Source organism: Anoplopoma fimbria, chromosome 4 (genome assembly GCF_027596085.1).
Source record: "Anoplopoma fimbria isolate UVic2021 breed Golden Eagle Sablefish chromosome 4, Afim_UVic_2022, whole genome shotgun sequence".
Classification (NCBI taxonomy): domain Eukaryota; kingdom Metazoa; phylum Chordata; class Actinopteri; order Perciformes; family Anoplopomatidae; genus Anoplopoma; species Anoplopoma fimbria.
Genome location: NC_072452.1, coordinates 15,508,451 through 15,521,483, shown reverse-complemented (window position 1 = coordinate 15,521,483; position 13,033 = coordinate 15,508,451). Strand labels below are relative to the sequence as shown.

The 13,033-nt window shown below is 43.2% G+C and overlaps 2 protein-coding genes across 3 annotated transcripts in view; one reads left to right on the top strand and one right to left on the bottom strand.

Annotated features, from left to right (window-relative positions):
- The window catches only part of macrod1 (mono-ADP ribosylhydrolase 1), a 99,559-nt gene that overhangs the window by 20,417 nt on the left and 66,109 nt on the right, over positions 1 to 13,033 (top strand). The window lies entirely within an intron of this gene.
- flrt1b (fibronectin leucine rich transmembrane protein 1b) lies at positions 2,524 to 4,725 on the bottom strand. The gene has a single exon (XM_054597488.1). It carries the CDS (start codon positions 4,723 to 4,725, stop codon positions 2,524 to 2,526), a length of 2,202 nt encoding a protein of 733 aa, XP_054453463.1.

Genomic DNA, 13,033 nt, shown 5'->3' with positions numbered 1-13,033 from the left:
AAAAAACCACACCAGAGCTCATCCAACATTACTGGTACACAGTAACACAGGTTGGAATAGAGAAAGAGAGCTACTGAAGGTACGAGTGTTTTTCAACACTTACAGGCTCTCTCTCCTCATATATCACTTATCTCCATCCTTCCCTCTCGGCCTCTCTCTTTAGTTCTCTCTACTCTCTCCTCGTCCTCTTTTGATCTGTGGCTGTTTGTTAGAGTTTTCCTTTGAAGTTCCTCCTCCCTTAAAGTATGTTAGTGGGGTCAGTGAGAGTCAGTCAGAAAGCAGGTGCCTCTTCCTGCTTCATGCAGTGTGTATATGTTTGTTCGCCTGTTAAACTGCACAGTGTAGCGGTCAGGCTGTGATCCCTGTGTCCGTGCTGTAGTACGGTCTGAAACTACACAACCTTAGTAAAATAAATATCAATGGTAGGCAAGTTTTGGACTTTTATTCAGGAGAATTTAAAATATTTTATAATAACTGGAATGTTTATTTGTTTAATTATGCCCAAAAAACATGAAGTTGAGACGACCTGAGAAAATGATGTGGTTGACTTCCTACTCACAGAATGCATCAAATCCAGTTTGAAATTCCAGTATTATGAAGTAATATTTTGACATAAAATACTACTATTAAAATGGCGTCTTTCACTACAACTTACTGGCCAGGGTGATGACAATTTGTATGTTTCATCCAGTTAATCGTCCAAAACAAAGAATTTCAGTCAACTGCACATAAGACTTTGAAATACTCACAATTGTGAAACTGAAGGAATTATTTAGCATTTTTGCTTAAAAAATGACTTCAATGATTAATCATTTATCAAAATAGTTGCAGTTGGATTTTCTTATGATTGGTTTAATAGACTAATCGTTTTGTCTCAGCTCTCACTTTAATATTTCAAGTTTTACAGCCATTCTGTCAGTAGTACAAGTTTCAACTTCCACCAAAACATGATTAGCTGCTAAAACCTATTTTCAATGAAGAAGATTTAACCAGGCTCTAGATGATAAAGAGTTACTATAATAAGATGTATGATTAGGTTTCTCTCACTTCATTTGCAAAGGTAATGTAATAACGAGACCAGACCACGATTGAAATTGGAAATTGGGTACATACCTTTTTCTTAATTCTGAGGGAGAGGTTTTTTAATAGCCATTCTTCTCAAGCTACTCATTTGTCCTACGGTCTTGGCAATCATTTGATTGTCTTGCCATGCCTCTCTTCTCTTTGTTGTCCTACAAAAATTGGCATGTAAGCACGTCCATTTTATGATGAAGATACATGACGCATAAGGTTGAGTCTTTCACTTGTAATGATCACAGGCAACTGAAAACATCAGTTCTTGTAGGAAATGTGCAGTCAGGTATTTGCTGAGTGCAGTAGTGGATACACTGGTGGTAAAACTTGAGACATTTTTTGGATGATGATGTCACATTATTACAGTTGTCACCCCTCTTCTTTACCCCGCCCGCACCCTTCTCGATCCCCCATCTTCTTTTCCTTTTGTCTGCTTTCTTTACCTCCTGCTGCTGCATTTGTCACACGCCCTTTTTTCTCTTATCATCCTTTCTTCCCTCATTTTCTGTCCTCGCTTTTTGCCTAAAGCCATCACACCTCTCGCAGTGCCTCCATCCCCAAAACAGCACCCCTCTTTCCCTCTCCCCTTGTCTTATTTTCTGTTCTAACCACCCATCCATCCATCACACCCCCCACTCTCTCACTCTCTCTCTCCCTCTCAGTAGTCTCCCCATGCTGTGGTTTGTGTCTCCTGTCTCTGTCAGAACTCTTATCACGGCTGTCAGCTCCCTTGGCGAGAACAAAGTCGTCCTCTGCTCACGGCGCCACAAAAGACACAAGAGAAATAAAAGGAAAGAGCCTCCGCCAAAAAAAAAACAGAGGCTGAAAGGAGGAAAAAATTAAAAAAGGGGGAGAGTAAACTAGAGGAAAAGAGGGGGCTAGGAACACATCTTTTCATGTCAACCATGATGCATTGTCATCTGTGGGTTATAACAAGCATTGATTTCTCCCTCTGTCATCCCTTTTATCTATACAGCACAGAGCTTACAGTTAGGAAGATATGAGAGCTATCTCTATACACATCAAGTGCCTTTTTCCTTATAAATATATCTCCTGCTAAATCAGCTAAGCCTAGTATATCAACCTCAAATAAGTTACTGTGTATTATCATGAGCTGAGACGAACAGTAGGTTTGAAAGATACTGAGATATCCAAAAGAGAAAACGTAACCATTTATAACTATAAGTAGCGCTGAAAGAAGGATCTACTGTATAATGTAGTATACAGTAGTAGAGTATAGTAGGACTGTTACTTCTGTCACTCAATAGCATTGTCCAATCAACAAAGCTGAAATCAGTCTTTTCTACTAAGCAAACCAATCAGAACTGAACCAGCAGAGGCACAGAGGGTACTTTGGAAACCAAGGACAATATGGCCACCAGCCAAGGGGCTCGTCATCATAGAAATGGCGTCTGGCATTAGTGGCTCAGATAGTGTGTCCCTGTATCATCACGTGTAGGCATAATCTATGTCGGGGATGCCACCCTCTCTGTAGCCACGGTTGGTACCATAAGTGGCATGGTGGTGGCTGGTTTGGCTGAGGATGGTGCCATTGAGGCTGCCGGCTCCGTGGCTGCTCCGGTAGGTCCCGTTAGCTTGGGAGGAAGAGGAAGAAGAGGGGAAAATGGTATGGATGTAGGTGACATCCTCCAGCTTAGGCTGCAGGGGCTGATGGGCCATAGCTGTCATCTGAAACCCTGCAGGTGGGGCCCTGATCTCTAAGATGGAAGTGTCTTTCTTGGTGCCTGACTCTACATAGTCATCGTAATGTTTTCCGCCCCGGCCCCTGCTGTATGAGCCTGAGTCCCCGGTGACGTAACTTGTTCTCTGTCCATACCAGCAGAAGATGCCAAAGATTAAGAGCAGGCTTACTAATGCTGTGGCACCCCCTATGATCCCAGCCAATGGCAGGGCTGTGAGTTCTGAGTCCTGTCCCTCTTTATCTGTACCCTCACCTCCTGTGCTGACCAGAGCCTCTCCAGTTTCTATCTGAGCGCAGGCCGGGGAAGAGTCTTTACTGTCTGTGTCCATGCTGCTGACTCGAGATGAACCCATGCTGGATCCCCCAAAGGAGGATTCCTGTCGTAGTGGCAGCAGACAGATGAGGTAATGGGAGCGTGGGGTAAGCTGGGTAAGGAGGTACTGCCTCCTCTCTCCAGGTACCAGAGTCTCTGTTATGGAGCCAAGAGCTGCACTGCTACCCAACCTCAGCCACGACAAGCGGAAGGAGGGTGCCGGCTGTGGGCACAGCCAGGTCACCAGTACACTGTCCGAAGAGAGGGGTTTCACAGTCAGCTCCAGGGCCTCTCCAGATACCTGTCCCCCTTCACCAGGAGGCAGAGGCATAACAAGGCCCGGCCGCTTGGCTCGCAGTGTGAAAAGGGAACCTTGTGTGGGGACCAGCAGGGAGGTGGTGGTGGTGCTGCCATGGGGGACTGAAGCCACTGCTTGGCCCCCACCAACACCGTCTTCGCCTCCTCCTCCATCTTTTTCTGCTGGGTTTATCCCCATTCCAGTACTGGGACCAGCAGCAGGGCCTTCACACTGCTCCATCAGGGAGGTTAGTTCTCTGAGGGCCTGTCCCCTTACAGGATCGGGCCCCTGACAGGTCAGACCCCTGACTGTCACCGCTGCCCCTCGGCTGTGCAGCCATGCGTGGAGCCAGCGAAGGTTGCAGCCACAGTACCAGGGGTTTCCTCGCAGCAGTAGCAGCTCCAGGCCTTCTGTGTCCTTCAGAAGTCCTCGTGGTAGAGTGGTCAGATTGTTTCCCGACAGGTCCAGCCTCTGTAGCCGCCGCATCCCTTCCAGCGCCCCACGTGGTACGTGAGTCATTCCGTTGTCTTGCAAATGGAGTCGCACAAGGTGGGCCGACGGTAGGTAGACTGGCGGAGACTGCAGCGCATTCCTGACCAGTGACAGCTCAGTCAGGTTGGAGAGACGGGTGAAGGTGTCATCTGCTATGCGTGTGTTGGCCAGCAGGTTCCCATCCAGGACCAAGCGTCGCAGGGAGGAGAGCCCTCGGAAGGCATGTGTGGGGATGGTGCTGATTCGATTGTCGTCCAGTCGTAACTCTTCCAAGGATGCCGGCAAGCCTGCAGGGATGCTTGATAGGTGGTTCCGAGACAGAAACAGTAGTCGAAGCCGTGGAGTTCCAGAAAAAGCTCGCTCCTGGATGCTAACTGTGGATATAGAGTTATCATCCAGGTGCAAACGTTCTAGTAATGGTAACTTGGCCAGAGCTGATCTCGGTAACGTTCGTATATTATTATCCTGCAAATGGAGCTCCCGTAACGAAGGCGGGAGGTGTATAGGAAATTCATCCAACTGGTTGGCATACAGGTAAATCACTCGTATGGAAGTGCTGCGTTCCAGTGAGGGAGGCAGGCCAGCGTTACTCAGCCGGTTGCTCTGCAAGTAGAGGATGGCAGCCATTAATGGTAGCGGAGGAATTATACTGAGGCCACGGTCGTTGCAGTAGACAAAACCCTCATCACAGCGGCACACCGAGGGACAAACAATGCCCTCATCTCCCTCGCCCGTCTCCATGGCAATTGCCGCTGCCGCCAGTTCCAGCACCTCAGCCAATAAGGTGAGGCACAGCAGGAGCAGAAAGAGCCAGTCGCGGAGCTCAGCAATACTCTCAGCTGCCATGTTGGTGCTCAGCTCCTGATTGAAAGAGAGAAAATTGGAAACTGGATTAAAACAACTACAAAGGCTTTAACTCACTGATTCTAAAATCAAAGTAACTTTTACATTTAAAAGAGAAAGTAGAAAGAGTTGTTTGCAAAAGGACAACTTTGAGAATAAAAATAGTGCAGGACGAACTTCAAAGAATTTCTTAACTAATGCTGTAATGTTGTTTTATCTGGAGTGAAGAAGATTTGGGGTTTGAATAGGCAGACATACTTTATAGGGGCTTTCCAGTATTATATGGGTCAGAGCGACCAAGCAGAAGACAAATGGACATTTAGAGGCAGAAAGTGCGATGAAGGGTGGATTGAGCAGGCGAGGAAGATTACAAGAATTGGTAAAAGGATGACAAAGATGGAGAAAATTGGACAGTGACAGTTGCAGGGAGGGAAAATAATGGAAGATTTTTTTCCCCGGTAGATTAACTGAAATGGAGTGAGTGACATGAAACTAAAATGGAGGAGAGATCGGGGAGAAGGAAATCCGATTAATTGCCCACAGTGTTGTTGATTTTCTTTGAAGACACCAGAAGTGTTGAACTTGTTGTGACTGCACTATATCTGACCTTCCAGTGAAATAATAAAGAATAAATGAAGAAATGGAAAAGCAAAATGTCACAAATTGCTTGCTCTTTCTTTCTGCTGTACATTATGACCAAAAACACACACCAGGAAATGCACACAAAAATAAATAAACATACTGAACACAAAGCATTCACATACAGAAAAGAGTCTCAGTACAAGCTGACATGTATAATGCATGTTTTCTCTTGGTTGTTATTGTTCGTTAAAATTCTATAAATTATTCAGGCAAGTGGTCTTGAAATCCCCAGAAATGTTTTAGCGAGATGTTTTACAGAGAAGCATTTTTCTGCAGCATTAATACGTTCCTCTGTCTATGTTTTATGACTTGTCTCCTAGCGAATTTCCTGACATCAACATCAATAACATGAATTTACAATTCAGATAAAATGATCTCTTTGCACTCACATTCACAGCACACTATTTATAGAATATGAATAATATACAGTAGTGAAAGTTGTGGAAATTACATAGTGGCGTACTCTTGTTTGAATCCTTTTCTTTCGGGTAGCCTCAGGCTGTAAAATGTGCCCTGATGTGAAATGCCTGACATGATTTGACAGCAAATTTGATAAACAAATCCTCCAAAGGCAAGTTCCCCCCCCTGCCCTCCCCTTCTGTGCACGCATGCATGTGTATGTGTGCGTGTTCGTATGTGAACTCAGTGCTCGATGCAAAATTGCCCCTTGGCTGCAGTCAAAATCCATGCAAAGCAAACAAGAGATGGCAACAATAGAAAAGACGGGAGGGGGGGGGGGGGAGGAGACAGATGGAGAGTTGGACAGTCAGTCAGAGGAGGAGAGAGGAAATGAGTTCCTGGCAGTGAAGACTCAAGTCGGTATCAGCTGAGTTTGCTGCAAAAAAAAGAATGGTGTTTTTTTTCCTGTAAGAAAGGTGTAAAAAAAATAGCAGCATTTGTGTACCAGTTCATGCTTGTTTGTGCCTCTACAAGTGTGTGTGTGAGAGAGAAAGATCTGGATAAAAAAAAAAACGGCTCCTGTCTCGGCTCTACACAGGCAGTATTTGATATTTGATGGTAAAAAAGACGTGTGCGTGTACTGTGCAATTTGGCATGGACCCAGACTTTATTTCTCTCTTTACTTAATGGTATTTTTAGCTTAAATCTGAATGTTTCCAAATGTCCCCAGTTTGAGAGACAGAGAAAGTAAGGGAGGGGAACATATGCACACAAGAGGGAGTGTCAAGGTAGGAGCTGAGACCATATTGGGAATGCTTTATGAATATCAACTAGCATATGCTTTGGTGCTACACTTTCCCCGCTTCCCTTTCATAAATACCTCTTGGCACAAACCTGTATGAGTGTTTTTTGCCGACATGCCAAGGTTTCCTATCGACACTTCCTCTTAATGATATTTAGATTTTCTGTCTTCTCTCCCTCCCTGTCTCGTTCTCTGCAACTGTCGCTCTCCCCTTCGCTGTATCTTTATCTTTCACGCCATCTACCTCTCCAATCCGCCCACCACCACCACCACCACCTCTTCCCCTTCATAATCTTTCATTATATCCACTCTTAGGATTGTTTACCGAAGTGTCCGTGCAGTCACTCTCCTCCTCCTCTCCTCTCCTCCCCTGCCTCTATTTCTCTTTCTAATCCTCTTTTATCATTTCCTCTCCAGTTGTCTGTTGATTCCTGCACACTGAGATTGGATCAATCAGCTCTGGTTCAGTCCTCCTGCCCAGACCTCCTCTCTCTCTCTTTCTCTCCCTGGTGGCGACTTAGTTTCTCTTTTTCATTTAGATGCAGCAGACCCCCCACCTCTTATTTCTCCCCACCTTCTCTTTCTCACTCCCTCTCGTCCACAGCTTTCTCGCCTCCGCATTCGCCATCCTCTCCCTTTGCCCCCCCTCCACACACACCTCCAACATTTCAATCATCTTCTGAAATAAAAGCCTTTGTGTGAGCACAGAGCCAGTTTTTTTTTTTCCCCTATCATGTAGCTGAAAGCACGATGTAACTGTGGTGTTGTTCATTGCGGTGAATGCAGGAGGAAAGTGCCTGTGTTTGCGTGGAAGGTCTGATCGACCCAGGGTGTGATTGCAGAGGGCTTGCAAACCTTCTCAGTCTCTGTGCCTTTCACGTCCGCCGAGGCTTTGTTTTTCCTGTATCAAGGATTTGTGGAGAGGAGTATTAAGTGTGTCTGTATGTGCAATACAGGATGTAGCCGTGGATCTCTGTGTGTGTGTTAACGCAGTTTCCCCGTCTTCTTTGAATCGCTCACAAGTGTAGCCCCGCTCCTCAGGGTCGTAGAATCTTCCTCAGCTTGGGTGAATGATGATAGGGATGATGATAGCCTGTACTCCAGGGCTCGGCAAGTAGCAACACCAGCATGGCTCAAAGCCGCCTGGGCACCCACATTTCTGTGTTGTATGTGTGCCCTACTGCCAAGCTCTCTCTCTCTCTCTCTCTCTGGGTAAGGGGCTTTTAGGCCTGCCAACTCAAGTCATCTTCAACAAGCGTCCAGAGGCCTAATTCTGAACCCACCGCTCCACACCCAAATGCTACAGTCGGGCAGACAGTCAGAAGATGGTTGAGGGCTCAAGGGTCCTTCCTCGAAGTCAAAAGCAATCCTGGATACTCATGCAAGCAGTGGGTCATGCAGAAATAGTTCAGTGCCGTGTTACACTTGCTTTGAATAACCAGGTTGTGGTTATAATTAATGAGCAGTAAGGAGAGAATAAGTGGGATTTCCACAGCTCAGAAAAAATCCAGCAAAGAGTCCGTACTATTATTGGTTGTATTATACCAATTATTACAACATCAATTTCACGGTTCAGTGATGGTAATGAGTACGTTTGTGGCTGTGATGGACAGTTTGGACGGGGCGGGCTGTAAGAGTTGGGTTGAGAGGCTTCTTTCTCCTTCCCTCTCCGTTTCTGCCTCACTCTCCTCTGTTAAATGTTTAATCGCTTCCTTTTCAGTTCACACAGATGATCTTCAGAGGCTGTATGTAGTGAGCTCTGAGCAGCGGCGTGATGGCCGGTCAAGGGGCTCAGTGTGTGAAAAGTTCCCCCACAGGTTAGCAGAAGTTTGGCCGCTGTCTTGAATCCTTCAGGTAGACTTCACTGCTGTTTGCTTCAGAAGGACAGCTGGCTGAGTGTCAGTGAGCACCACCCTGAGAGGAGACAGCAGAAAAGTACAGTTTTAACATTTTTTATTCGGAGAGGCAGTGAATAAGAGGAAAAAAGTATTTGAGGAATTTAGAAAATGTGGAAAATCCTTCTCTACCACACACAAAGGGCCATTCGTAACACATCAAAAATGAATCAAAGGTGCAAAACCAGACCCCGTCCATTTGGAGCCATTTAACTAGCTTTTATTATTAAGTGAGCTCAATTTCTAAGGGTTCAACTGCAAGAAATATTATATATAATATTGCCTGAATAGGCCTGTAATCCCCTCAAATCTATAATGCACTTTGTATACTTCAACTTAATATTTTTTTTCAAATATTGGCCCAGTAGTTTTAATGTCTTTCATGTGTTTATTGCTAAAATAAATAAAGATAAAGGTGCTTTTACGGGGCTGCATAAATGAAATGCTTTCCTGTCTATTTTTTTATACCAGCTGTCTTAAGTGACGCCAAGATGTACTTTTAGATTTCAATGTTGGCACAGTATGGAATACTAAAAGGGACGGGCTAAATAATTATCCCCATCAGAACGGTTATACCTTTCAAAATTAAGTACCTCGTGAAAATACTTCCTGAAGGTCAGCGCTCCATATGCGCAACACTAAGCTCCCAATGGACACAAACCTCCCATTAAGGTAACTCCATGTTTTATTTCAGGTTTTTTTCTTCAAACAAAGCTTTTGAGCTTTCATTAACCACCACACGTTAAGTGCCTGTATCTTGTGTTCAGAATGAAACCCCCAAGTGAAAACCGGCTTTAGAAATATAAGGTTATCATCAGGCATACTGAGTGCACGGAGACAGATTCATCAAGGCCATTAACTGCTCCGTTGCTCACATTCGCCTGTTCACTTCATCCCAGAGTAAGTAGACTACATAGCCAACTGGGAAATTATCATGCAGTTTGCTTAAACACAAATAGAGACAAATAAAGACGTCCTCATTTTCATTTTCAAAGGACACTCGCTGCAGCTGAGAAGAAGTTGGTCAACAGCCTCATGTCTGTGCCTGTGTGTATCCTTGAAGGGTGTTTAAAATCACCCATGAATTTTGCATCATCTATCTTGAACTCGGACCGACTGTGTGTGTTTCTATTTTAGGTTCGGTGCTTTAACTGGCTCCACAAATGGAAAGGAATGTCTTTAATTGGGTGAACAGTTTAGTAGAGTAGCTGGTGTGGGAGGAAGTTGTGCAGTGCGTGGTGTGATAAATTGTCCTTTTTAATAAAAAACGCTCCAGATTGATACCCAGTTTGTGGCATAGTAAACTGATTTATATGTGCAGAGTGCGGCTAACATGCGTAATGAAAACAGCTCGAGATGGGACAGAATGCTAAATAGATGTTGTTTGCAAAATGCATCGACTTAGTGAATGGCATTTAAGGAGATAATGTTCTGTTCAAGGACAGTCTATATGTATACAGAGCTTTACGTTTCGGGCTGTAAGAGCATTATAAATTGCTACACCCTTTTTATCCCATTCCTTTGTAATTATTGGATTGATGTCTAATACTTCAAAATCCTCTCGTGTTGGTATTTTGGAGGGCAAGGCTTTTAAGTGGCTTTGAAGTCAAATCATACTTCAAATGAAGACTTTTAATTGGATGTCATCAGTCATGTATTAAAAGCAGATGTCACCGTTAATGATGGGAACTGTCGTTTTAAAACAAGTCCCCTTAATTGGTTGCAATGTCTGGTCCAGAACTACCCTTACACTCGGCACTAATCTTTGCCTACCGCAGGCAAAATGTCTGCCTGCGTTGGACAAGACGTGAATATTGAAGAGCAGCAGCATTTCAACAGCTCGCTGCCATTGCCCATTAGACATCAATATGTGAAGCTCTATCTGTATAATGTCGAGGCTGTCCTTAAAACTTTTTGTGATGGATTTTCAGAGGCCTCGCTATAGGGGAGTGTGATGGGGGAGAGGAGACTAAGGAAATGGGGAGCATTAGGGAGCACGTATTAGAGCCGGCAGTTAGGAGGGAACAGCTAGACTCTAGTCATTTAGGAGAGGGGACCATCAGAAAAAGATGTCTGTCGGAGCTTGAGGAAGGTCAGAGAAAGGTACAGAAAGTAACTGACTTCTGTTTGTCTTAACTGTGTTTATGCACAATGCTTTTAAACTTTTAAAAGGAAATATCTACATTTATTAATTGTATTACATTTCTCAAATCTCTGAATATAAGCGGCTAGCCTCCAAGAAAGAGATTACAAAAGCTGTTGATGATGAACGGATACACCTTGACATTGAGCCAGACATCTTTCGCTGGATCACAAAGAGTTTTGACTGCCCATTGAGTTTATCTCCTCTTTTATACAAATTGTATGCCTCTGATGTTAAAAGGTGCAGTTTTTAAATGCATACTCATTAGAATTTTATAAATCCCAACAGGGTCAAGTGTCCTAGCAGCCCCCTCATTCACATTGAAATTCAGACCGCATAGAAAAACTCTTGACTTCTAATGGTAGTGGTAAAGGTTCTTCAATGTAAGGTCAACAACCGTCTGATATGAAGTTTCATTAGGTCTCTAATATCTGGCAATAAAGATGTTAGATGTTGTCACTGTTTTCTATGTGTATTTTCGAATAAATACAAAATATGAGAATACACTAGAGCCGAAATGTTTAGTCAATAAATCATAAATAGTGTGCCATAAAAGGTTGGCAACAACCGTGATGATTACCTCCGCCAAGGAGATTTTGTAGATTAAAGAAAAAGTACCGGCCCGATTTTTATGAAATTTTGTAGAAAGTTGTAGCACGGGCCAAGAAAGAACTTCAATTTTGGTGATGATCCGAATCACGGGTGAGATACCAAATTATTTTTCTCTTATGGAAAAGGACTTGGTGGAGGTGTTTGCTCTCTGAATGCTCTTATAGTTATTTATGGATTTAATGATTTAAACCCAAATGCCAACAATGTGGTGTTTTGTGCAGCTTTTTTTTTACTATGATAGCAAATTGAAACAAAATTGTCTTTTGGACCCTTGGTTGGACAAAACAAGCAATTTACATTTTAACTTTGTAACTGTGATGAGCATTTTTGTAAACGTTTTTTTTACCTCTGCCAAGGAGGTTGTGTTTTCAGCCCGGCCTATTTGCCTGTCAGCAGGATCACGGAGATGCGAGTCACTGGGTGGATATACAAATTATGTTTCACTTTGGTTAACATTGCAAGATAGGGCATGACCTTGGCTGAGGTCTGTGCTCCCCAAGTGCCATTCTAATTTTTCATTCAATTAATCAGTAAAATGAGATTGAATCATCGATGATGGAAATAATCATAGTTGCAACCCAAGATAGACATTATGGCACATATTTTCTAAAAAGATAGTAGAGTTTATTTCTTGTATGTGTCCAGAATCAGATCTCAGGTGTTGGCCAACAGGTGTTTAGACAACAGTCCATTGCTTTCTTTTGTGTTTGAATTTCTTTAATTAATGTCCTGTATCCTTACAAAGTAAAACCACAGTCAAATGAGTAACTGTTCCCTGACTAATGAACTGTAGCAAATGACCTACAGTGATGTAAAACAGTAAGGGTTTGCAGAAAAGGAGTAAATACTTGAATCATGCTAGAGTTGCTCAGTAATAAGTGTAAATATCTCAGTATTTTCTTTTTAATAGGTACAATTATGTTATTATTTTCCTATCAAAACAACTCCTGCATATCATTTCTTCCTATGACTTTCTACTTTGTCATACTTCTCACACAACTAGTGAGGAGCAGTAGCAACGATAAAGAGAGCAGTTCCCACACTTTGGGCAGGTGACCCATTTAGTGTTGAGGTCAAAAAACATTCTTGACTGACTCTTCGCTGTGCATCTTTTCCGTTGTACTTGTTTTTTTTCTTCTTCTGCAGAACAGAGAGCACAGAGAACGCCTCATTCCTCATGGGGACAGAAATCCCTGCTCTTGTGAGCAAGTCAATGACAACTGTGTAGCCTACAGGCAAGCTGCAATATGTGACTTTCACTGTGGCTTCTGTGCAGCCCAAATGCTTGTGCTGTTTTGTTTTCCTCTTTGCTTTGTACCATAACGATCAGATATTAGCATCTTTTTTTCTTTGCTTCATGGAGAAGTCTGTTAAAACCAGCTGAATAAACTGAGAACACATAGAGAAATATACAAGAATAAACATATAAAGACAATACATTTGAATCTGAGCTCAGGGCTGCGGGAGGCTGCAGTATAACGAGCCCTGACATGTGTTGGACACTTTTTATGCAACACATCTGTTACAGACAAGTGTAGAGATGTGTTAATATCTGCATGCTCTTAAAGATTTAAAGTATGTACGGAAATGTATGAAAAGAAGTATGGCCATGCATTTACTGTAATTGCGTCGTTAAAGGGCACCTTGTACAATCTATAGATGGAGGTGAGATATAGAGAGGAGCGTCTGGCACTACAGGTGAAAATGAGACGAAGAAGCACTACGATATCTCTGGTTACAGAATAAAACAATAAAAACTGTGTACTTTTGCCGTTTTGATTAAAAAAAAAAATTACCAGGTTCAATCATGTTTTAAAA